Source organism: Salmo trutta, chromosome 36 (assembly GCF_901001165.1).
Source record: "Salmo trutta chromosome 36, fSalTru1.1, whole genome shotgun sequence".
NCBI classification, from domain to species: domain Eukaryota; kingdom Metazoa; phylum Chordata; class Actinopteri; order Salmoniformes; family Salmonidae; genus Salmo; species Salmo trutta.
Window position 1 is genome coordinate 1,134,321 of NC_042992.1, and position 27,499 is coordinate 1,161,819.

At 43.5% G+C, this 27,499-nt stretch overlaps 1 protein-coding gene across 2 annotated transcripts in view; it reads left to right on the plus strand.

The window, feature by feature from the left end:
- grhl2b (grainyhead-like transcription factor 2b) overlaps positions 1 to 27,499 on the plus strand; it is a 106,246-nt gene that overhangs the window by 36,960 nt on the left and 41,787 nt on the right. For both annotated transcript variants that reach the window (XM_029736177.1, XM_029736179.1), the window contains exon 7: positions 25,408 to 25,519. In XM_029736177.1, coding sequence (XP_029592037.1) covers positions 25,408 to 25,519 — 112 coding nt within the window. The remainder of the gene's footprint in view (positions 1 to 25,407; positions 25,520 to 27,499) is intronic.

Sequence of the window (27,499 nt, forward strand, 5' to 3'; positions counted from 1 at the left end):
TTTAGGAGTAATCTGGGAGTTAACTAGCACATCTTTAGTACTCTGGGAGCTAACTAGCACATCTTTAGTACTCTGGGAGTTAACTAGCACATCTTTAGTACTCTGGGAGCTAACTAGCACATCTTTAGGAGTACTCTGGGAGCTAACTAGCACATCTTTAGCACTCTGGGAGCTAACTAGCACATCTTTAGGAGTACTCTGGGAGTTAACTAGCACATCTTTAGGAGTACTCTGGGAGCTAACTAGCACATCTTTAGGAGTACTCTGGGAGTTAACTAGCACATCTTTAGGAGTACTCTGGGAGTTAACTAGCACATCTTTAGGAGTGCTCTGGGAGCTAACTAGCACATCTTTAGGAGTACTCTGGGAGCTAACTAGCACATCTTTAGGAGTACTCTGGGAGTTAACTAGCACATCTTTAGGAGTAATCTGGGAGTTAACTAGCACATCTTTAGTACTCTGGGAGCTAACTAGCACATCTTTAGTACTCTGGGAGTTAACTAGCACATCTTTAGGAGTACTCTGGGAGTTAACTAGCACATCTTTAGTACTCTGGGAGTTAACTAGCACGTCTTTAGCACTCTGGGAGCTAACTAGCACATCTTTAGGAGTACTCTGGGAGTTAACTAGCACATCTTTAGGAGTACTCTGGGAGCTAACTAGCACATCTTTAGGAGTACTCTGGGAGTTAACTAGCACATCTTTAGGAGTACTCTGGGAGCTAACTAGAACATCTTTAGGAGTACTCTGGGAGCTAACTAGCACATCTTTAGGAGTACTCTGGGAGCTAACTAGCACATCTTTAGTACTCTGGGAGTTAACTAGCACATCTTTAGTACTCTGGGAGCTAACTAGCACATCTTTAGTACTCTGGGAGCTAACTAGCACATCTTTAGTACTCTGGGAGCTAACTAGCACATCTTTAGTACTCTGGGAGCTAACTAGCACATCTTTAGGAGTACTCTGGGAGCTAACTAGCACATCTTTAGAAGTACTCTGGGAGCTAACTAGCACATCTTTAGGAGTACTCTGGGAGTTAACTAGCACATCTTTAGGAGTAATCTGGGAGTTAACTAGCACATATTTAGTACTCTGGGAGCTAACTAGCACATCTTTAGTACTCTGGGAGTTAACTAGCACATCTTTAGGAGTACTCTGGGAGTTAACTAGCACATCTTTAGTACTCTGGGAGTTAACTAGCACATCTTTAGCACTCTGGGAGCTAACTAGCACATCTTTAGGAGTACTCTGGTAGTTAACTAGCACATCTTTAGGAGTACTCTGGGAGCTAACTAGCACATATTTAGGAGTACTCTGGGAGTTAACTAGCACATCTTTAGGAGTACTCTGGGAGCTAACTAGCACATCTTTAGGAGTACTCTGGGAGCTAACTAGCACATCTTTAGGAGTACTCTGGGAGCTAACTAGCACATCTTTAGTACTCTGGGAGTTAACTAGCACATCTTTAGTACTCTGGGAGCTAACTAGCACATCTTTAGTACTCTGGGAGTTAACTAGCACATCTTTAGTACTCTGGGAGCTAACTAGCACATCTTTAGTACTCTGGGAGCTAACTAGCACATCTTTAGTACTCTGGGAGCTAACTAGCACATCTTTCGGAGTACTCTGGGAGCAAACTAGCACATCTTTAGTACTCTGGGAGCTAACTAGCACATCTTTAGTACTCTGGGAGTTAACTAGCACATCTTTAGGAGTACTCTGGGAGTTAACTAGCACATCTTTAGGAGTACTTTGGGAGTTAACTAGCACATCTTTAGGAGTACTCTGGGAGTTAACTAGCACATCTTTAGGAGTACTCTGGGAGTTAACTAGCACGTCTTTAGTACACTGGGAGTTAACTATCACATCTTTAGTACTCTGGGAGTTAACTAGCACATCTTTAGGAGTACTCTGGGAGTAAACTAGCACATTTTTAGGAGTACTCTGGGAGTTAACTAGCACATCTTTAGTACTCTGGGAGCTAACTAGCACATCTTTAGGAGTACTCTGGGAGTTAACTAGCACATCTTTAGTACTCTGGGAGTTAACTAGTACATCTTTAGTACTCTGGGAGCTAACTAGCACATCTTTAGTACTCTGGGAGCTAACTAGCACATCTTTAGTACTCTGGGAGCTAACTAGCACATCTTTAGTACTGGAGCTACTACATCTTAGGAGTACTCTGGGAGCTAACTAGCACATCTTTAGGAGTACTCTGGGAGCTAACTAGCACATCTTTAGGAGTAATCTGGGAGTTAACTAGCACATCTTTAGTACTCTGGGAGCTAACTAGCACATCTTTAGTACTCTGGGAGTTAACTAGCACATCTTTAGGAGTACTCTGGGAGTTAACTAGCACATCTTTAGTACTCTGGGAGTTAACTAGCACATCTTTAGCACTCTGGGAGCTAACTAGCACATCTTTAGGAGTACTCTGGGAGTTAACTAGCACATCTTTAGGAGTACTCTGGGAGCTAACTAGCACATCTTTAGGAGTACTCTGGGAGCTAACTAGCACATCTTTAGGAGTACTCTGGGAGCTAACTAGCACATCTTTAGTACTCTGGGAGTTAACTAGCACATCTTTAGTACTCTGGGAGTTAACTAGCACATCTTTAGTACTCTGGGAGCTAACTAGCACATCTTTAGTACTCTGGGAGCTAACTAGCACATCTTTAGTACTCTGGGAGCTAACTAGCACATCTTTAGTACTCTGAGAGTTAACTAGCACATCTTTAGGAGTACTCTGGGAGTTAACTAGCACATCTTTAGTACTCTGGGAGTTAACTAGCACATCTTTAGCACTCTGGGAGCTAACTAGCACATCTTTAGGAGTACTCTGGGAGTTAACTAGCACATCTTTAGGAGTACTCTGGGAGCAAACTAGCACATCTTTAGGAGTACTCTGGGAGCTAACTAGCACATCTTTAGGAGTACTCTGGGAGCTAACTAGCACATCTTTAGTACTCTGGGAGTTAACTAGCACATCTTTAGTACTCTGGGAGTTAACTAGCACATCTTTAGTACTCTGGGAGCTAACTAGCACATCTTTAGTACTCTGGGAGCTAACTAGCACATCTTTAGTACTCTGGGAGCTAACTAGCACATCTTTAGTACTCTGAGAGTTAACTAGCACATCTTTAGGAGTACTCTGGGAGTTAACTAGCACATCTTTAGTACTCTGGGAGTTAACTAGCACATCTTTAGCACTCTGGGAGCTAACTAGCACATCTTTAGGAGTACTCTGGGAGTTAACTAGCACATCTTTAGGAGTACTCTGGGAGCTAACTAGCACATCTTTAGGAGTACTCTGGGAGCTAACTAGCACATCTTTAGTACTCTGGGAGTTAACTAGCACATCTTTAGTACTCTGGGAGCTAACTAGCACATCTTTAGTACTCTGGGAGTTAACTAGCACATCTTTAGTACTCTGGGAGCTAACTAGCACATCTTTAGGAGTACTCTGGGAGCTAACTAGCACATCTTTAGCACTCTGGGAGCTGACTAGCACATCTTTAGGAGTACTCTGGGAGTTAACTAGCACATCTTTAGGAGTACTCTGGGAGCTAACTAGCACATCTTTAGGAGTACTCTGGGAGTTAACTAGCACATCTTTAGGAGTACTCTGGGAGTTAACTAGCACATCTTTAGGAGTGCTCTGGGAGCTAACTAGCACATCTTTAGGAGTACTCTGGGAGCTAACTAGCACATCTTTAGGAGTACTCTGGGAGTTAACTAGCACATCTTTAGGAGTAATCTGGGAGTTAACTAGCACATCTTTAGTACTCTGGGAGCTAACTAGCACATCTTTAGTACTCTGGGAGTTAACTAGCACATCTTTAGGAGTACTCTGGGAGTTAACTAGCACATCTTTAGTACTCTGGGAGTTAACTAGCACGTCTTTAGCACTCTGGGAGCTAACTAGCACATCTTTAGGAGTACTCTGGGAGTTAACTAGCACATCTTTAGGAGTACTCTGGGAGCTAACTAGCACATCTTTAGGAGTACTCTGGGAGTTAACTAGCACATCTTTAGGAGTACTCTGGGAGCTAACTAGAACATCTTTAGGAGTACTCTGGGAGCTAACTAGCACATCTTTAGGAGTACTCTGGGAGCTAACTAGCACATCTTTAGTACTCTGGGAGTTAACTAGCACATCTTTAGTACTCTGGGAGCTAACTAGCACATCTTTAGTACTCTGGGAGCTAACTAGCACATCTTTAGTACTCTGGGAGCTAACTAGCACATCTTTAGTACTCTGGGAGCTAACTAGCACATCTTTAGGAGTACTCTGGGAGCTAACTAGCACATCTTTAGGAGTACTCTGGGAGCTAACTAGCACATCTTTAGGAGTACTCTGGGAGTTAACTAGCACATCTTTAGGAGTAATCTGGGAGTTAACTAGCACATATTTAGTACTCTGGGAGCTAACTAGCACATCTTTAGTACTCTGGGAGTTAACTAGCACATCTTTAGGAGTACTCTGGGAGTTAACTAGCACATCTTTAGTACTCTGGGAGTTAACTAGCACATCTTTAGCACTCTGGGAGCTAACTAGCACATCTTTAGGAGTACTCTGGGAGTTAACTAGCACATCTTTAGGAGTACTCTGGGAGCTAACTAGCACATATTTAGGAGTACTCTGGGAGTTAACTAGCACATCTTTAGGAGTACTCTGGGAGCTAACTAGCACATCTTTAGGAGTACTCTGGGAGCTAACTAGCACATCTTTAGGAGTACTCTGGGAGCTAACTAGCACATCTTTAGTACTCTGGGAGTTAACTAGCACATCTTTAGTACTCTGGGAGCTAACTAGCACATCTTTAGTACTCTGGGAGTTAACTAGCACATCTTTAGTACTCTGGGAGCTAACTAGCACATCATTAGTACTCTGGGAGCTAACTAGCACATCTTTAGTACTCTGGGAGCTAACTAGCACATCTTTCGGAGTACTCTGGGAGCAAACTAGCACATCTTTAGTACTCTGGGAGCTAACTAGCACATCTTTAGTACTCTGGGAGTTAACTAGCACATCTTTAGGAGTACTCTGGGAGTTAACTAGCACATCTTTAGGAGTACTTTGGGAGTTAACTAGCACATCTTTAGGAGTACTCTGGGAGTTAACTAGCACATCTTTAGGAGTACTCTGGGAGCTAACTAGCACATCTTTAGTACTCTGGGAGTTAACTAGCACATCTTTAGTACTCTGGGAGCTAACTAGCACATCTTTAGTACTCTGGGAGTTAACTAGCACGTCTTTAGTACACTGGGAGTTAACTATCACATCTTTAGTACTCTGGGAGTTAACTAGCACATCTTTAGGAGTACTCTGGGAGTAAACTAGCACATTTTTAGGAGTACTCTGGGAGTTAACTAGCACATCTTTAGTACTCTGGGAGCTAACTAGCACATCTTTAGGAGTACTCTGGGAGTTAACTAGCACATCTTTAGTACTCTGGGAGTTAACTAGTACATCTTTAGTACTCTGGGAGCTAACTAGCACATCTTTAGTACTCTGGGAGCTAACTAGCACATCTTTAGTACTCTGGGAGCTAACTAGCACATCTTTAGGAGTACTCTGGGAGCTAACTAGCACATCTTTAGGAGTACTCTGGGAGCTAACTAGCACATCTTTAGGAGTAATCTGGGAGTTAACTAGCACATCTTTAGTACTCTGGGAGCTAACTAGCACATCTTTCGGAGTACTCTGGGAGCAAACTAGCACATCTTTAGTACTCTGGGAGCTAACTAGCACATCTTTAGTACTCTGGGAGTTAACTAGCACATCTTTAGGAGTACTCTGGGAGTTACTAGCACATCTTTAGGAGTACTTTGGGAGTTAACTAGCACATCTTTAGGAGTACTCTGGGAGTTAACTAGCACATCTTTAGGAGTACTCTGGGAGTTAACTAGCACGTCTTTAGTACACTGGGAGTTAACTATCACATCTTTAGTACTCTGGGAGTTAACTAGCACATCTTTAGGAGTACTCTGGGAGTAACTAGCACATTTTTAGAGTACTCTGGGATTAACTAGCACATCTTTAGTACTCTGGGAGCTAACTAGCACATCTTTAGGATACTCTGGGAGTTAACTAGCACATCTTTAGTACTCTGGAGTTAACTAGCTAACTAGCACATCTTTAGTACTCTGGGAGCTAACTAGCACATCTTTAGTACTCTGGGAGCTAACTAGCACATCTTTAGTACTCTGGGAGCTAACTAGCACATCTTTAGGAGTACTCTGGGAGCTAACTAGCACATCTTTAGGAGTACTCTGGGAGCTAACTAGCACATCTTTAGGAGTACTCTGGGAGTTAACTAGCACATCTTTAGGTACTCTGGGAGCTTAACTAGCACATATTTAGTACTCTGGGAGCTTAACTAGCACATCTTTAGAGTACTCTGGGAGTTAACTAGCACATCTTTAGGAGTACTCTGGGAGTTAACTAGCACATCTTTAGTACTCTGGGAGTTAACTAGCACATCTTTAGGAGTACTCTGGGAGCTAACTAGCACATCTTTAGGAGTACTCTGGGAGTTAACTAGCACATCTTTAGGAGTACTCTGGGAGCTAACTAGCACATCTTTAGGAGTACTCTGGGAGCTTAACTAGCACATCTTTAGGAGTACTCTGGGAGCTAACTAGCACATCTTTAGGAGTACTCTGGGAGCTAACTAGCACATCTTTAGGAGTACTCTGGGAGCTAACTAGCACATCTTTAGTACTCTGGGAGTTAACTAGCACATCTTTAGTACTCTGGGAGCTAACTAGCACATCTTTAGTACTCTGGGAGTTAACTAGCACATCTTTAGTACTCTGGGAGCTAACTAGCACATCTTTAGTACTCTGGGAGCTAACTAGCACATCTTTAGTACTCTGGGAGCTAACTAGCACATCTTTCGGAGTACTCTGGGAGCAAACTAGCACATCTTTAGTACTCTGGGAGCTAACTAGCACATCTTTAGTACTCTGGGAGTTAACTAGCACATCTTTAGGAGTACTCTGGGAGTTAACTAGCACATCTTTAGGAGTACTTTGGGAGTTAACTAGCACATCTTTAGGAGTACTCTGGGAGTTAACTAGCACATCTTTAGGAGTACTCTGGGAGCTAACTAGCACATCTTTAGTACTCTGGGAGTTAACTAGCACATCTTTAGTACTCTGGGAGCTAACTAGCACATCTTTAGTACTCTGGGAGTTAACTAGCACGTCTTTAGTACACTGGGAGTTAACTATCACATCTTTAGTACTCTGGGAGTTAACTAGCACATCTTTAGGAGTACTCTGGGAGTAAACTAGCACATTTTTAGGAGTACTCTGGGAGTTAACTAGCACATCTTTAGTACTCTGGGAGCTAACTAGCACATCTTTAGGAGTACTCTGGGAGTTAACTAGCACATCTTTAGTACTCTGGGAGTTAACTAGTACATCTTTAGTACTCTGGGAGCTAACTAGCACATCTTTAGTACTCTGGGAGCTAACTAGCACATCTTTAGTACTCTGGGAGCTAACTAGCACATCTTTCGGAGTACTCTGGGAGCTAACTAGCACATCTTTAGTACTCTGGGAGCTAACTAGCACATCTTTAGTACTCTGGGAGTTAACTAGCACATCTTTAGGAGTACTCTGGGAGTTAACTAGCACATCTTTAGGAGTACTCTGGGAGCTAACTAGCACATCTTTAGGAGTACTCTGGGAGTTAACTAGCACATCTTTAGTACTCTGGGAGCTAACTAGCACATCTTTAGTACTCTGGGAGTTAACTAGCACATCTTTAGTACTCTGGGACCTAACTAGCACATCTTTAGTACTCTGGGAGCTAACTAGCACATCTTTAGTACTCTGGGAGCTAACTAGCACATCTTTCGGAGTACTCTGGGAGCTAACTAGCACATCTTTAGTACTCTGCGAGCTAACTAGCACATCTTTAGTACTCTGGGAATTAACTAGCACATCTTTAGGAGTACTCTGGGAGTTAACTAGCACATCTTTAGGAGTACTTTGGGAGTTAACTAGCACATCTTTAGGAGTACTCTGGGAGTTAACTAGCACATCTTTAGTACTCTGGGAGCTAACTAGCACATCTTTAGTACTCTGGGAGTTAACTAGCACATCTTTAGTACTCTGGGAGCTAACTAGCACATCTTTAGTACTCTGGGAGTTAACTAGCACATCTTTAGTACACTGGGAGTTAACTATCACATCTTTAGTACTCTGGGAGTTAACTAGCACATCTTTAGGAGTACTCTGGGAGTTAACTAGCACATCTTTAGGAGTACTCTGGGAGTTAACTAGCACATCTTTAGTACTCTGGGAGCTAACTAGCACATCTTTAGGAGTACTCTGGGAGTTAACTAGCACATCTTTAGGAGTACTCTGGGAGTTAACTAGCACATCTTTAGTACTCTGGGAGCTAACTAGCACATCTTTAGTACTCTGGGAGCTAACTAGCACATCTTTAGGAGTACTCTGGGAGCTAACTAGCACATCTTTAGGAGTACTCTGGGAGCTAACTAGCACATCTTTAGGAGTACTCTGGGAGCTAACTAGCACATCTTTAGTACTCTGGGAGCTAACTAGCACATCTTTAGTACTCTGGGAGTTAACTAGCACATCTTTAGGAGTACTCTGGGAGTTAACTAGCACATCTTTAGTACTTTGGGAGTTAACTAGCACATCTTTAGCACTCTGGGAGCTAACTAGCACATCTTTAGGAGTACTCTGGGAGTTAACTAGCACATCTTTAGGAGTACTCTGGGAGTTAACTAGCACATCTTTAAGAGTACTCTGGGAGTTAACTAGCTCATCTTTAGTACTCTGGGAGCTAACTAGCACATCTTTAGGAGTACTCTGGGAGTTAACTAGCCCATCTTTAGTACTCTGGGAGCTAACTAGCACATCTTTAGTACTCTGGGAGCTAACTAGCACATCTTTAGGAGTACTCTGGGAGCTAACTAGCACATCTTTAGGAGTACTCTGGGAGTTAACTAGCACATCTTTAGTACTCTGGGAGTTAACTAGCACATCTTTAGGAGTACTCTGGGAGCTAACTAGCACATCTTTAGGAGTACTCTGGGAGTTAACTAGCACATCTTTAGGAGTAATCTGGGAGTTAACTAGCACATCTTTAGTACTCTGGGAGCTAACTAGCACATCTTTAGTACTCTGGGAGTTAACTAGCACATCTTTAGGAGTACTCTGGGAGTTAACTAGCACATATTTAGTACTCTGGGAGTTAACTAGCACATCTATAGCACTCTGGGAGCTAACTAGCACATCTTTAGGAGTACTCTGGGAGTTAACTAGCACATCTTTAGGAGTACTCTGGGAGCTAACTAGCACATCTTTAGGAGTACTCTGGGAGTTAACTAGCACATCTTTAGGAGTACTCTGGGAGCTAACTAGCACATCTTTAGGAGTACTCTGGGAGCTAACTAGCACATCTTTAGGAGTACTCTGGGAGATAACTAGCACATCTTTAGTACTCTGGGAGTTAACTAGCACATCTTTAGTACTCTGGAAGCTAACTAGGACATCTTTAGTACTCTGGGAGCTAACTAGCACATCTTTAGTACTATGGGAGTTAACTAGCACATCTTTAGGAGTACTCTGGGAGCTAACTAGCACATCTTTAGGAGTACTCTGGGAGCTAACTAGCACATCTTTAGGAGTACTCTGGGAGTTAACTAGCACATCTTTAGGAGTAATCTGGGAGTTAACTAGCACATTTTTAGTACTCTGGGAGCTAACTAGCACATCTTTAGTACTCTGGGAGTTAACTAGCACATCTTTAGGAGTACTCTGGGAGTTAACTAGCACATATTTAGTACTCTGGGAGTTAACTAGCACATCTTTAGCACTCTGGGAGCTAACTAGCACATCTTTAGGAGTACTCTGGGAGTTAACTAGCACATCTTTAGGAGTACTCTGGGAGCTAACTAGCACATCTTTAGGAGTACTCTGGGTGTTAATTAGCACATCTTTAGGAGTACTCTGGGAGCTAACTAGCACATCTTTAGGAGTACTCTGGGAGCTAACTAGCACATCTTTAGGAGTACTCTGGGAGCTAACTAGCACATCTTTAGTACTCTGGGAGTTAACTAGCACATCTTTAGTACTCTGGGAGCTAACTAGCACATCTTTAGTACTCTGGGAGTTAATTAGCACATCTTTAGTACTCTGGGAGCTAACTAGCACATCTTTAGTACTCTGGGAGTTAACTAGCACATCTTTAGGAGTACTCTGGGAGTTAACTAGCACATCTTTAGTACTCTGGGAGTTAACTAGCACATCTTTAGCACTCTGGGAGCTAACTAGCACATCTTTAGTACTCTGGGAGCTAACTAGCACATCTTTAGGAGTACTCTGGGAGCTAACTAGCACATCTTTAGGAGTACTCTGGGAGCTAACTAGCACATCTTTAGGAGTACTCTGGGAGTTAACTAGCACATCTTTAGGAGTACTCTGGGAGCTAACTAGCACATCTTTAGGAGTACTCTGGGAGCTAACTAGAACATCTTTAGGAGTACTCTGGGAGCTAACTAGCACATCTTTAGGAGTACTCTGGGAGCTAACTAGCACATCTTTAGTACTCTGGGAGTTAACTAGCACATCTTTAGTACTCTGGGAGCTAACTAGCACATCTTTAGTACTCTGGGAGCTAACTAGCACATCTTTAGTACTCTGGGAGCTAACTAGCACATCTTTAGTACTCTGGGAGCTAACTAGCACATCTTTAGGAGTACTCTGGGAGCTAACTAGCACATCTTTAGGAGTACTCTGGGAGCTAACTAGCACATCTTTAGGAGTACTCTGGGAGCTAACTAGCACATCTTTAGGAGTAATCTGGGAGTTAACTAGCACATATTTAGTACTCTGGGAGCTAACTAGCACATCTTTAGTACTCTGGGAGTTAACTAGCACAGCTTTAGGAGTACTCTGGGAGTTAACTAGCACATCTTTAGTACTCTGGGAGTTAACTAGCACATCTTTAGCACTCTGGGAGCTAACTAGCACATCTTTAGGAGTACTCTGGGAGTTAACTAGCACATCTTTAGGAGTACTCTGGGAGCTAACTAGCACATATTTAGGAGTACTCTGGGAGTTAACTAGCACATCTTTAGGAGTACTCTGGGAGCTAACTAGCACATCTTTAGGAGTACTCTGGGAGCTAACTAGCACATCTTTAGGAGTACTCTGGGAGCTAACTAGCACATCTTTAGTACTCTGGGAGTTAACTAGCACATCTTTAGTACTCTGGGAGCTAACTAGCACATCTTTAGTACTCTGGGAGTTAACTAGCACATCTTTAGTACTCTGGGAGCTAACTAGCACATCATTAGTACTCTGGGAGCTAACTAGCACATCTTTAGTACTCTGGGAGCTAACTAGCACATCTTTCGGAGTACTCTGGGAGCAAACTAGCACATCTTTAGTACTCTGGGAGCTAACTAGCACATCTTTAGTACTCTGGGAGTTAACTAGCACATCTTTAGGAGTACTCTGGGAGTTAACTAGCACATCTTTAGGAGTACTTTGGGAGTTAACTAGCACATCTTTAGGAGTACTCTGGGAGTTAACTAGCACATCTTTAGGAGTACTCTGGGAGCTAACTAGCACATCTTTAGTACTCTGGGAGTTAACTAGCACATCTTTAGTACTCTGGGAGCTAACTAGCACATCTTTAGTACTCTGGGAGTTAACTAGCACGTCTTTAGTACACTGGGAGTTAACTATCACATCTTTAGTACTCTGGGAGTTAACTAGCACATCTTTAGGAGTACTCTGGGAGTAAACTAGCACATTTTTAGGAGTACTCTGGGAGTTAACTAGCACATCTTTAGTACTCTGGGAGCTAACTAGCACATCTTTAGGAGTACTCTGGGAGTTAACTAGCACATCTTTAGTACTCTGGGAGTTAACTAGTACATCTTTAGTACTCTGGGAGCTAACTAGCACATCTTTAGTACTCTGGGAGCTAACTAGCACATCTTTAGTACTCTGGGAGCTAACTAGCACATCTTTAGGAGTACTCTGGGAGCTAACTAGCACATCTTTAGGAGTACTCTGGGAGCTAACTAGCACATCTTTAGGAGTAATCTGGGAGTTAACTAGCACATCTTTAGTACTCTGGGAGCTAACTAGCACATCTTTAGTACTCTGGGAGTTAACTAGCACATCTTTAGGAGTACTCTGGGAGTTAACTAGCACATCTTTAGTACTCTGGGAGTTAACTAGCACATCTTTAGCACTCTGGGAGCTAACTAGCACATCTTTAGGAGTACTCTGGGAGTTAACTAGCACATCTTTAGGAGTACTCTGGGAGCTAACTAGCACATCTTTAGGAGTACTCTGGGAGCTAACTAGCACATCTTTAGGAGTACTCTGGGAGCTAACTAGCACATCTTTAGTACTCTGGGAGTTAACTAGCACATCTTTAGTACTCTGGGAGTTAACTAGCACATCTTTAGTACTCTGGGAGCTAACTAGCACATCTTTAGTACTCTGGGAGCTAACTAGCACATCTTTAGTACTCTGGGAGCTAACTAGCACATCTTTAGTACTCTGAGAGTTAACTAGCACATCTTTAGGAGTACTCTGGGAGTTAACTAGCACATCTTTAGTACTCTGGGAGTTAACTAGCACATCTTTAGCACTCTGGGAGCTAACTAGCACATCTTTAGGAGTACTCTGGGAGTTAACTAGCACATCTTTAGGAGTACTCTGGGAGCTAACTAGCACATCTTTAGGAGTACTCTGGGAGCTAACTAGCACATCTTTAGTACTCTGGGAGTTAACTAGCACATCTTTAGGAGTACTCTGGGAGTTAACTAGCACATCTTTAGTACTCTGGGAGTTAACTAGCACGTCTTTAGCACTCTGGGAGCTAACTAGCACATCTTTAGGAGTACTCTGGGAGTTAACTAGCACATCTTTAGGAGTACTCTGGGAGCTAACTAGCACATCTTTAGGAGTACTCTGGGAGTTAACTAGCACATCTTTAGGAGTACTCTGGGAGCTAACTAGAACATCTTTAGGAGTACTCTGGGAGCTAACTAGCACATCTTTAGGAGTACTCTGGGAGCTAACTAGCACATCTTTAGTACTCTGGGAGTTAACTAGCACATCTTTAGTACTCTGGGAGCTAACTAGCACATCTTTAGTACTCTGGGAGCTAACTAGCACATCTTTAGTACTCTGGGAGCTAACTAGCACATCTTTAGTACTCTGGGAGCTAACTAGCACATCTTTAGGAGTACTCTGGGAGCTAACTAGCACATCTTTAGGAGTACTCTGGGAGCTAACTAGCACATCTTTAGGAGTACTCTGGGAGTTAACTAGCACATCTTTAGGAGTAATCTGGGAGTTAACTAGCACATATTTAGTACTCTGGGAGCTAACTAGCACATCTTTAGTACTCTGGGAGTTAACTAGCACATCTTTAGGAGTACTCTGGGAGTTAACTAGCACATCTTTAGTACTCTGGGAGTTAACTAGCACATCTTTAGCACTCTGGGAGCTAACTAGCACATCTTTAGGAGTACTCTGGGAGTTAACTAGCACATCTTTAGGAGTACTCTGGGAGCTAACTAGCACATATTTAGGAGTACTCTGGGAGTTAACTAGCACATCTTTAGGAGTACTCTGGGAGCTAACTAGCACATCTTTAGGAGTACTCTGGGAGCTAACTAGCACATCTTTAGGAGTACTCTGGGAGCTAACTAGCACATCTTTAGTACTCTGGGAGTTAACTAGCACATCTTTAGTACTCTGGGAGCTAACTAGCACATCTTTAGTACTCTGGGAGTTAACTAGCACATCTTTAGTACTCTGGGAGCTAACTAGCACATCTTTAGTACTCTGGGAGCTAACTAGCACATCTTTAGTACTCTGGGAGCTAACTAGCACATCTTTCGGAGTACTCTGGGAGCAAACTAGCACATCTTTAGTACTCTGGGAGCTAACTAGCACATCTTTAGTACTCTGGGAGTTAACTAGCACATCTTTAGGAGTACTCTGGGAGTTAACTAGCACATCTTTAGGAGTACTTTGGGAGTTAACTAGCACATCTTTAGGAGTACTCTGGGAGTTAACTAGCACATCTTTAGGAGTACTCTGGGAGCTAACTAGCACATCTTTAGTACTCTGGGAGTTAACTAGCACATCTTTAGTACTCTGGGAGCTAACTAGCACATCTTTAGTACTCTGGGAGTTAACTAGCACGTCTTTAGTACACTGGGAGTTAACTATCACATCTTTAGTACTCTGGGAGTTAACTAGCACATCTTTAGGAGTACTCTGGGAGTAAACTAGCACATTTTTAGGAGTACTCTGGGAGTTAACTAGCACATCTTTAGTACTCTGGGAGCTAACTAGCACATCTTTAGGAGTACTCTGGGAGTTAACTAGCACATCTTTAGTACTCTGGGAGTTAACTAGTACATCTTTAGTACTCTGGGAGCTAACTAGCACATCTTTAGTACTCTGGGAGCTAACTAGCACATCTTTAGTACTCTGGGAGCTAACTAGCACATCTTTCGGAGTACTCTGGGAGCTAACTAGCACATCTTTAGTACTCTGGGAGCTAACTAGCACATCTTTAGTACTCTGGGAGTTAACTAGCACATCTTTAGGAGTACTCTGGGAGTTAACTAGCACATCTTTAGGAGTACTCTGGGAGCTAACTAGCACATCTTTAGGAGTACTCTGGGAGTTAACTAGCACATCTTTAGTACTCTGGGAGCTAACTAGCACATCTTTAGTACTCTGGGAGTTAACTAGCACATCTTTAGTACTCTGGGAGCTAACTAGCACATCTTTAGTACTCTGGGAGCTAACTAGCACATCTTTAGTACTCTGGGAGCTAACTAGCACATCTTTCGGAGTACTCTGGGAGCTAACTAGCACATCTTTAGTACTCTGCGAGCTAACTAGCACATCTTTAGTACTCTGGGAATTAACTAGCACATCTTTAGGAGTACTCTGGGAGTTAACTAGCACATCTTTAGGAGTACTTTGGGAGTTAACTAGCACATCTTTAGGAGTACTCTGGGAGTTAACTAGCACATCTTTAGTACTCTGGGAGCTAACTAGCACATCTTTAGTACTCTGGGAGTTAACTAGCACATCTTTAGTACTCTGGGAGCTAACTAGCACATCTTTAGTACTCTGGGAGTTAACTAGCACATCTTTAGTACACTGGGAGTTAACTATCACATCTTTAGTACTCTGGGAGTTAACTAGCACATCTTTAGGAGTACTCTGGGAGTTAACTAGCACATCTTTAGGAGTACTCTGGGAGTTAACTAGCACATCTTTAGTACTCTGGGAGCTAACTAGCACATCTTTAGGAGTACTCTGGGAGTTAACTAGCACATCTTTAGGAGTACTCTGGGAGTTAACTAGCACATCTTTAGTACTCTGGGAGCTAACTAGCACATCTTTAGTACTCTGGGAGCTAACTAGCACATCTTTAGGAGTACTCTGGGAGCTAACTAGCACATCTTTAGGAGTACTCTGGGAGCTAACTAGCACATCTTTAGGAGTACTCTGGGAGCTAACTAGCACATCTTTAGTACTCTGGGAGCTAACTAGCACATCTTTAGTACTCTGGGAGTTAACTAGCACATCTTTAGGAGTACTCTGGGAGTTAACTAGCACATCTTTAGTACTTTGGGAGTTAACTAGCACATCTTTAGCACTCTGGGAGCTAACTAGCACATCTTTAGGAGTACTCTGGGAGTTAACTAGCACATCTTTAGGAGTACTCTGGGAGTTAACTAGCACATCTTTAAGAGTACTCTGGGAGTTAACTAGCTCATCTTTAGTACTCTGGGAGCTAACTAGCACATCTTTAGGAGTACTCTGGGAGTTAACTAGCCCATCTTTAGTACTCTGGGAGCTAACTAGCACATCTTTAGTACTCTGGGAGCTAACTAGCACATCTTTAGGAGTACTCTGGGAGCTAACTAGCACATCTTTAGGAGTACTCTGGGAGTTAACTAGCACATCTTTAGTACTCTGGGAGTTAACTGGCACATCTTTAGGAGTACTCTGGGAGCTAACTAGCACATCTTTAGGAGTACTCTGGGAGTTAACTAGCACATCTTTAGGAGTAATCTGGGAGTTAACTAGCACATCTTTAGTACTCTGGGAGCTAACTAGCACATCTTTAGTACTCTGGGAGTTAACTAGCACATCTTTAGGAGTACTCTGGGAGTTAACTAGCACATATTTAGTACTCTGGGAGTTAACTAGCACATCTATAGCACTCTGGGAGCTAACTAGCACATCTTTAGGAGTACTCTGGGAGTTAACTAGCACATCTTTAGGAGTACTCTGGGAGCTAACTAGCACATCTTTAGGAGTACTCTGGGAGTTAACTAGCACATCTTTAGGAGTACTCTGGGAGCTAACTAGCACATCTTTAGGAGTACTCTGGGAGCTAACTAGCACATCTTTAGGAGTACTCTGGGAGATAACTAGCACATCTTTAGTACTCTGGGAGTTAACTAGCACATCTTTAGTACTCTGGAAGCTAACTAGGACATCTTTAGTACTCTGGGAGCTAACTAGCACATCTTTAGTACTATGGGAGTTAACTAGCACATCTTTAGGAGTACTCTGGGAGCTAACTAGCACATCTTTAGGAGTACTCTGGGAGCTAACTAGCACATCTTTAGGAGTACTCTGGGAGTTAACTAGCACATCTTTAGGAGTAATCTGGGAGTTAACTAGCACATTTTTAGTACTCTGGGAGCTAACTAGCACATCTTTAGTACTCTGGGAGTTAACTAGCACATCTTTAGGAGTACTCTGGGAGTTAACTAGCACATATTTAGTACTCTGGGAGTTAACTAGCACATCTTTAGCACTCTGGGAGCTAACTAGCACATCTTTAGGAGTACTCTGGGAGTTAACTAGCACATCTTTAGGAGTACTCTGGGAGCTAACTAGCACATCTTTAGGAGTACTCTGGGTGTTAATTAGCACATCTTTAGGAGTACTCTGGGAGCTAACTAGCACATCTTTAGGAGTACTCTGGGAGCTAACTAGCACATCTTTAGGAGTACTCTGGGAGCTAACTAGCACATCTTTAGTACTCTGGGAGTTAACTAGCACATCTTTAGTACTCTGGGAGCTAACTAGCACATCTTTAGTACTCTGGGAGTTAATTAGCACATCTTTAGTACTCTGGGAGCTAACTAGCACATCTTTAGTACTCTGGGAGTTAACTAGCACATCTTTAGGAGGACTCTGGGAGCTAACTAGCACATCTTTAGGAGTACTCTGGGAGCTAACTAGCACATCTTTAGGAGTACTCTGGGAGTTAACTAGCACATCTTTAGTACTCTGGGAGCTAACTAGCACATCTTTAGTACTCTGGGAGCTAACTAGCACATCTTTAGTACTCTGGGAGCTAACTAGCACATCTTTAGGAGTACTCTGGGAGCTAACTAGCACATCTTTCGGAGTACTCTGGGAGTTAACTAGCACATATTTAGTACTCTGGGAGTTAACTAGCACATCTTTAGCACTCTGGGAGCTAACTAGCACATCTTTAGGAGTACTCTGGGAGTTAACTAGCACATCTTTAGGAGTACTCTGGGAGCTAACTAGCACATCTTTAGGAGTACTCTGGGAGCTAACTAGCACATCTTTAGGAGTACTCTGGGAGTTAACTAGCACATCTTTAGGAGTACTCTGGGAGCTAACTAGCACATCTTTAGGAGTACTCTGGGAGCTAACTAGCACATCTTTAGGAGTACTCTGGGAGCTAACTAGCACATCTTTAGTACTCTGGGAGTTAACTAGCACATCTTTAGTACTCTGGAAGCTAACTAGGACATCTTTAGTACTCTGGGAGCTAACTAGCACATCTTTAGTACTATGGGAGTTAACTAGCACATCTTTAGTACTCTGGGAGCTAACTAGCACATCTTTAGGAGTACTCTGGGAGCTAACTAGCACATCTTTAGGAGTACTCTGGGAGTTAACTAGCACATCTTTAGGAGTAATCTGGGAGTTAACTAGCACATCTTTAGTACTCTGGGAGCTAACTAGCACATCTTTAGTACTCTGGGAGTTAACTAGCACATCTTTAGGAGTACTCTGGGAGTTAACTAGCACATCTTTAGTACTCGGGGAGTTAACTAGCACATCTTTAGCACTCTGGGAGTTAACTAGCACATCTTTAGGAGTACTCTGGGAGCTAACTAGCACATCTTTAGGAGTACTCTGGGAGTTAACTAGCACATCTTTAGGAGTACTCTGGGAGCTAACTAGCCAATCTTTAGGAGTACTCTGGGAGCTAACTAGCACATCTTTAGTACTCTGGGAGTTAACTAGCACATCTTTAGTACTCTGGGAGCTAACTAGCACATCTTTAGTACTCTGGGAGTTAACTAGCACATCTTTAGTACTCTGGGAGCTAACTAGCACATCTTTAGTACTCTGGGAGTTAACTAGCACATCTTTAGGAGTACTCTGGGAGCTAACTAGCACATCTTTAGGAGTACTCTGGGAGCTAACTAGCACATCTTTAGTACTCTGGGAGCTAACTAGCACATCTTTAGTACTCTGGGAGCTAACTAGCACATCTTTAGGAGTACTCTGGGAGCTAACTAGCACATCTTTCGGAGTACTCTGGGAGTTAACTAGCACATATTTAGTACTCTGGGAGTTAACTAGCACATCTTTAGCACTCTGGGAGCTAACTAGCACATCTTTAGGAGTACTCTGGGAGTTAACTAGCACATCTTTAGGAGTACTCTGGGAGCTAACTAGCACATCTTTAGGAGTACTCTGGGAGCTAACTAGCACATCTTTAGGAGTACTCTGGGAGTTAACTAGCACATCTTTAGGAGTACTCTGGGAGCTAACTAGCACATCTTTAGGAGTACTCTGGGAGCTAACTAGCACATCTTTAGGAGTACTCTGGGAGCTAACTAGCACATCTTTAGTACTCTGGGAGTTAACTAGCACATCTTTAGTACTCTGGAAGCTAACTAGGACATCTTTAGTACTCTGGGAGCTAACTAGCACATCTTTAGTACTATGGGAGTTAACTAGCACATCTTTAGTACTCTGGGAGCTAACTAGCACATCTTTAGGAGTACTCTGGGAGCTAACTAGCACATCTTTAGGAGTACTCTGGGAGTTAACTAGCACATCTTTAGGAGTAATCTGGGAGCTAACTAGCACATCTTTAGTACTCTGGGAGTTAACTAGCACATCTTTAGTACTCTGGGAGCTAACTAGCACATCTTTAGTACTCTGGGAGTTAATTAGCACAACTTTAGTACTCTGGGAGCTAACTAGCACATCTTTAGTACTCTGGGAGTTAACTAGCACATCTTTAGGAGTACTCTGGGAGCTAACTAGCACATCTTTAGGAGTACTCTGGGAGCTAACTAGCACATCTTTAGGAGTACTCTGGGAGTTAACTAGCACATCTTTAGTACTCTGGGAGCTAACTAGCACATCTTTAGTACTCTGGGAGCTAACTAGCACATCTTTAGTACTCTGGGAGCTAACTAGCACATCTTTAGGAGTACTCTGGGAGCTAACTAGCACATCTTTCGGAGTACTCTGGGAGTTAACTAGCACATATTTAGTACTCTGGGAGTTAACTAGCACATCTTTAGCACTCTGGGAGCTAACTAGCACATCTTTAGGAGTACTCTGGGAGTTAACTAGCACATCTTTAGGAGTACTCTGGGAGCTAACTAGCACATCTTTAGGAGTACTCTGGGAGCTAACTAGCACATCTTTAGGAGTACTCTGGGAGTTAACTAGCACATCTTTAGGAGTACTCTGGGAGCTAACTAGCACATCTTTAGGAGTACTCTGGGAGCTAACTAGCACATCTTTAGGAGTACTCTGGGAGCTAACTAGCACATCTTTAGTACTCTGGGAGTTAATTAGCACATCTTTAGTACTCTGGAAGCTAACTAGGACATCTTTAGTACTCTGGGAGCTAACTAGCACATCTTTAGTACTATGGGAGTTAACTAGCACATCTTTAGTACTCTGGGAGCTAACTAGCACATCTTTAGGAGTACTCTGGGAGCTAACTAGCACATCTTTAGGAGTACTCTGGGAGTTAACTAGCACATCTTTAGGAGTAATCTGGGAGTTAACTAGCACATCTTTAGTACTCTGGGAGCTAACTAGCACATCTTTAGTACTCTGGGAGTTAACTAGCACATCTTTAGGAGTACTCTGGGAGTTAACTAGCACATCTTTAGTACTCGGGGAGTTAACTAGCACATCTTTAGCACTCTGGGAGCTAACTAGCACATCTTTAGGAGTACTCTGGGAGTTAACTAGCACATCTTTAGGAGTACTCTGGGAGCTAACTAGCACATCTTTAGGAGTACTCTGGGAGTTAACTAGCACATCTTTAGTACTCTGGGAGCTAACTAGCACATCTTTAGTACTCTGGGAGCTAACTAGCACATCTTTAGTACTCTGGGAGCTAACTAGCACATCTTTAGGAGTACTCTGGGAGCTAACTAGCACATCTTTCGGAGTACTCTGGGAGTTAACTAGCACATATTTAGTACTCTGGGAGTTAACTAGCACATCTTTAGCACTCTGGGAGCTAACTAGCACATCTTTAGGAGTACTCTGGGAGTTAACTAGCACATCTTTAGGAGTACTCTGGGAGCTAACTAGCACATCTTTAGGAGTACTCTGGGAGCTAACTAGCACATCTTTAGGAGTACTCTGGGAGTTAACTAGCACATCTTTAGGAGTACTCTGGGAGCTAACTAGCACATCTTTAGGAGTACTCTGGGAGCTAACTAGCACATCTTTAGGAGTACTCTGGGAGCTAACTAGCACATCTTTAGTACTCTGGGAGTTAACTAGCACATCTTTAGTACTCTGGAAGCTAACTAGGACATCTTTAGTACTCTGGGAGCTAACTAGCACATCTTTAGTACTATGGGAGTTAACTAGCACATCTTTAGTACTCTGGGAGCTAACTAGCACATCTTTAGGAGTACTCTGGGAGCTAACTAGCACATCTTTAGGAGTACTCTGGGAGTTAACTAGCACATCTTTAGGAGTACTCTGGGAGCTAACTAGCACATCTTTAGGAGTACTCTGGGAGTTAACTAGCACATCTTTAGGAGTACTCTGGGAGCTAACTAGCACATCTTTAGGAGTACTCTGGGAGCTAACTAGCACATCTTTAGGAGTACTCTGGGAGCTAACTAGCACATCTTTAGTACTCTGGGAGTTAACTAGCACATCTTTAGTACTCTGGGAGCTAACTAGCACATCTTTAGTACTCTGGGAGTTAACTAGCACATCTTTAGTACTCTGGGAGCTAACTAGCACATCTTTAGTACTCTGGGAGTTAACTAGCACATCTTTAGGAGTACTCTGGGAGCTAACTAGCACATCTTTAGGAGTACTCTGGGAGCTAACTAGCACATCTTTAGTACTCTGGGAGCTAACTAGCACATCTTTAGTACTCTGGGAGCTAACTAGCACATCTTTAGGAGTACTCTGGGAGCTAACTAGCACATCTTTCGGAGTACTCTGGGAGTTAACTAGCACATATTTAGTACTCTGGGAGTTAACTAGCACATCTTTAGCACTCTGGGAGCTAACTAGCACATCTTTAGGAGTACTCTGGGAGTTAACTAGCACATCTTTAGGAGTACTCTGGGAGCTAACTAGCACATCTTTAGGAGTACTCTGGGAGCTAACTAGCACATCTTTAGGAGTACTCTGGGAGTTAACTAGCACATCTTTAGGAGTACTCTGGGAGCTAACTAGCACATCTTTAGGAGTACTCTGGGAGCTAACTAGCACATCTTTAGTACTCTGGGAGTTAACTAGCACATCTTTAGTACTCTGGAAGCTAACTAGGACATCTTTAGTACTCTGGGAGCTAACTAGCACATCTTTAGTACTATGGGAGTTAACTAGCACATCTTTAGTACTCTGGGAGCTAACTAGCACATCTTTAGGAGTACTCTGGGAGCTAACTAGCACATCTTTAGGAGTACTCTGGGAGTTAACTAGCACATCTTTAGGAGTAATCTGGGAGTTAACTAGCACATCTTTAGTACTCTGGGAGCTAACTAGCACATCTTTAGTACTCTGGGAGTTAACTAGCACATCTTTAGGAGTACTCTGGGAGTTAACTAGCACATCTTTAGTACTCGGGGAGTTAACTAGCACATCTTTAGCACTCTGGGAGCTAACTAGCACATCTTTAGGAGTACTCTGGGAGTTAACTAGCACATCTTTAGGAGTACTCTGGGAGCTAACTAGCACATCTTTAGGAGTACTCTGGGAGCTAACTAGCACATCTTTAGGAGTACTCTGGGAGCTAACTAGCACATCTTTAGTACTCTGGGAGTTAACTAGCACATCTTTAGTACTCTGGGAGCTAACTAGCACATCTTTAGTACTCTGGGAGTTAACTAGCACATCTTTAGTACTCTGGGAGCTAACTAGCACATCTTTAGTACTCTGGGAGTTAACTAGCACATCTTTAGGAGTACTCTGGGAGCTAACTAGCACATCTTTAGGAGTACTCTGGGAGCTAACTAGCACATCTTTAGTACTCTGGGAGCTAACTAGCACATCTTTAGTACTCTGGGAGCTAACTAGAACATCTTTAGGAGTACTCTGGGAGCTAACTAGCACATCTTTAGGAGTACTCTGGGAGTTAACTAGCACATCTTTAGGAGTACTCTGGGAGCTAACTAGCACATCTTTAGGAGTACTCTGGGAGCTAACTAGCACATCTTTAGGAGTACTCTGGGAGCTAACTAGCACATCTTTAGTACTCTGGGAGTTAACTAGCACATCTTTAGTACTCTGGGAGCTAACTAGCACATCTCTAGTACTCTGGGAGTTAACTAGCACATCTTTAGTACTCTGGGAGCTAACTAGCACATATTTAGTACTCTGGGAGTTAACTAGCACATCTTTAGTCCTCTGGGAGCTAACTAGCACATCTTTAGTACTCTGGGAGTTAACTAGCACATCTTTAGGAGTACTCTGGGAGCTAACTAGCACATCTTTAGGAGTACTCTGGGAGCTAACTAGCACATCTTTAGGAGTACTCTGGGAGTTAACTAGCACATCTTTAGTACTCTGGGAGCTAACTAGCACATCTTTAGTACTCTGGGAGCTAACTAGCACATCTTTAGTGCTCTGGGAGCTAACTAGCACATCTTTAGTACTCTGGGAGCTAACTAGCACATCTTTAGTACTCTGGGAGCTAACTAGCACATCTTTAGGAGTACTCTGGGAGCTAACTAGCACATCTTTAGGAGTACTCTGGGAGCTAACTAGCACATCTTTAGTACTCTGAGAGCTAACTAGCACATCTTTAGTACTCTGGGAGCTAACTAGCACATCTTTAGTACTCTGGGAGTTAACTAGCACATCTTTAGCAGTACTCTTGGAGTTAACTAGCACATCTTTAGGAGTACTCTGGGAGTTAACTAGCACATCTTTAGGAGTACTCTGGGAGTTAACTAGCACATCTTTAGGAGTACTCTGGGAGTTCACTAGCACATCTTTAGGAGTACTCTGGGAGTTATCTAGCACATATTTAGGAGTACTCTGGGAGTTAACTAGCACATCTTTAGGAGTACTCTGGGAGCTAACTAGCACATCTTTAGGAGTACTCTTGGAGCTAACTAGCACATCTTTAGTACTCTGGGAGCTGACTAGCACATCTTTAGGAGTACTCTGGGAGCTAACTAGCACATCTTTAGTACTCTGGGAGCTAACTAGCACATCTTTAGTACTCTGGGAGCTAACTAGCACATCTTTCGGAGTACTCTGGGAGCTAACTAGCACATCTTTAGTACTCTGGGAGCTAACTAGCACATCTTTAGTACTCTGGGAGTTAACTAGCACATCTTTAGGAGTGCTCTGGGAGTTAACTAGCACATCTTTAGGATTACTCTGGGAGTTAACTAGCACATCTTTAGGAGTACTCTGGGAGTTAACTAGCACATCTTTAGGAGTACTCTGGGAGCTAACTAGCACATCTGTAGGAGTACTCTGGGAGTTAACTAGCACATCTTTAGGAGTACTCTGGGAGTTAACTAGCACATCTTTAGGAGTACTCTGGGAGTTAACTAGCACATCTTTAGTACTCTGGGAGCTAACTAGCACATCTTTAGTACTCTGGGAGCTAACTAGCACATCTTTCGGAGTACTCTGGGAGCTAACTAGCACATCTTTAGGAGTACTCTGGGAGTTAACTAGCACATCTTTAGGAGTACTCTGGGAGTTAACTAGGTTTTGAGTATAAAATAATGATAATTGGATTCATATACACTGCCGTTCAAAAGTTTGGGGTCACTTTGAAATGTCCTTGTTTTTGAAAGAAAAGCACATTTTTATCCATTAAAATAACATCTAATTGATCAGTGTAGACATTGCTAATGTTGTAAATGATTATTGTAGCTTTAACAGCTGATTTTTAATGGAATATCTACATACGTATATGGAGGCCCATTATCAGCAATAATCACTCCTGTGTTCCAATGGCACGTTGTGTTAGCTAATCCAAGTTTATAGTTTTAAAACGCTAATTGATCATTAGAAAACCCTTTTGCAATTATGTTAGCACAGCTGAGAAGTGTTGTTCTGATTAAAGAAGCAATAAAACTGGCCTTCTTTAAACTAGTTGAGTATCTGGAGCATCCGCATTTGTGGGTTCGATTACAGGCTCAAAATGGCCCGAAACAAAGAACTTTCTTCTGAAACTTGTCAGTCTATTCTTGTTATGAGAAATGAAGGCTATTTCATGCAAGAAATTGCCAAGAAACTGAAGATGTCGTGCAACGTTGTGTACTACTCCCTTCACAGAACAGCGCAAACTGGCTCTAACCAGAATAGAAAGAGGAGTGGGAGGCCCCGATGCACAACTGAGCAAGAGGACAAGTACATTAGAGTGTCTAGTTTGAGAAACAGATGCCTCACAAGTCCTCAACTGGCAGCTTCATTAAATAGTACCCACAGAACACCAGTCTCAACGTCAACAGTGAAGAGGCGACTCCAGGATGCTGTCCTTATAAGGCTTTTTCTTTGGGACTCTGCTTAGCTCAGACTGGCCAATAAAAATCAAAGATGAAGATGGGCAAAATAACAAATGTAGGCTTTTTTGAGGGCAAAAGTGGGTGCAACTCAATATTAGGAAGGTGTTCCTAATGTTTTGTCCTCTCAGTGTATGTAGAAATGATAATGCATCTATAGATTTTCTGGACCGCAAATAGATTTTGACAAAAAAAAAAAATAGTAGCCCTCAGTGGAATTTCCTAATCCCGATGTGGCCCTCAAGCCGAAACGTTCACCCATCCCTGATCTACAGTAATGTTGCTAATCATCGTCCTGTCTCCTATTCCCCTGACACAGAGTGTCATCATGGTGGTGTTCAGTGAAGACAAGAACAGAGACGAACAACTGAAGTATTGGAAGTACTGGCACTCCCGCCAACACACTGCTAAACAGAGAGTACTAGACATAGGTAAGACCTGTAACTAACTAATTAACCATACTGGCACTCCCACCAACACACTGCTAAACAGAGAGTACTAGACATAGGTAAGACCTGTAACTAACTAATTAACCATACTGGCACTCCCACCAGCACACTTTTTATAAGTGTACTAGACATTGGTAACTTGGTAAGAGTATAGAATTAGTTTGTTGAAAGTCACTCAGACCATGACATTTTGAAAGATTCTACAAATTAAAGCTATAGGCCTGTACGTAAACCTGTCTAAATACTGTTGGTATGGTATGTGTCCATTTACTGACTAGTATTGGCCAGGCCTACCACCAGTCACTATTCCACAGCCCCCCTGCCTGGGCCTACCACCAGTCACTGTCCCACAGCCCCCTGCCTGGGCCTACCACCAGTCACTGCCCCACAGCCCCCTGCCTGGGCCTACCACCAGTCACTGTCCCACAGCCCCCTGCCTGGTCCTACCACCAGTCACTATTCCACAGCCCCCCTGCCTGGGCCTACCACCAGTCACTATTCCACAGCCCCCTGCCTGGGCCTACCACCAGTCACTATTCCACAGCCCCCTGCCTGGGCCTACCACCGTCACTATTCCACAGCCCCCTGCCTGGGCCTACCACCAGTCACTATTCCACAGCCCCCTGCCTGGGCCTCCACCAGTCACTATTCCACAGCCCCCTGCCTGGGCCTACCACCAGTCACTATTCCACAGCCCCCTGCCTGGGCCTACCACCAGTCACTATTCCACAGCCCCCTGCCTGGGCCTACCACCAGTCACTATTCCACAGCCCCCTGCCTGGGCCTACCACCAGTCACTATTCCACAGCCCCCTGCCTGGGCCTCCACCAGTCACTATTCCACAGCCCCCCTGCCTGGTCCTACCACCAGTCACTATTCCACAGCCCCCTGCCTGGGCCTACCACCAGTCACTATTCCACAGCCCCCTGCCTGGGCCTACCACCAGTCACTATTCCACAGCCCCCTGCCTGGGCCTACCACCAGTCACTATTCCACAGCCCCCTGCCTGGGCCTCCACCAGTCACTATTCCACAGCCCCCTGCCTGGGCCTACCACCAGTCACTATTCCACAGCCCCCTGCCTGGGCCTACCACCAGTCACTATTCCACAGCCCCCTGCCTGGGCCTCCACCAGTCACTATTCCACAGCCCCCTGCCTGGTCCTACCACCAGTCACTATTCCACAGCCCCCTGCCTGGGCCTACCACCAGTCACTATTCCACAGCCCCCTGCCTGGGCCTCCACCAGTCACTATTCCACAGCCCCCTGCCTGGTCCTACCACCAGTCACTATTCCACAGCCCCCTGCCTGGGCCTACCACCAGTCACTATTCCACAGCCCCCTGCCTGGGCCTACCACCAGTCACTATTCCACAGCCCCCTGCCTGGGCCTACCACCAGTCACTGTCCAACAGCTGCCTGCCTTCACAGTATAGAGATGTCCTTCATATCCCTCCTCCTCACCTCCTCTCTTCTCCCTTTTATACCCCTCTCTTTGTTGTGCTGCTGAGGGGCATTAATCCAGTTAATGACTGGGTGTTGTTAGTCCAGCATACTTAACTAGATAATTAACATGTCCTGGGGGATTGGAGGAAAAGGAGAAGCATGCCTCTCATTCGTGGTTCTATTGCTTAATGTTGAACTTTCTAAAATGACAAATCTTCAGCAGGTGGATGTTTATTAAGTTTATGTATTTTAGTGGGGTCACAGTTTTTACTGTCAAACATTTCGCAATTATCAGTTGGTGAATTTGAATGTGAACAATTTCTCTCCAGTCATGTTGAGTGAGTCTGACTGAGAGGCATGTAGGATATGTTCCACATGGCAAGCTGCGACCTGCAGAGAGAGGCTGAGAAGCAGCAGTGGTGGTATGTAAGGTGGGAGAATCAGGGCAGATGGGAGAAATACATGGCTTGTTTGGACAGAGAGAGGAATGCCTCAGCCAGCCAGTCTACCTTTCTGTG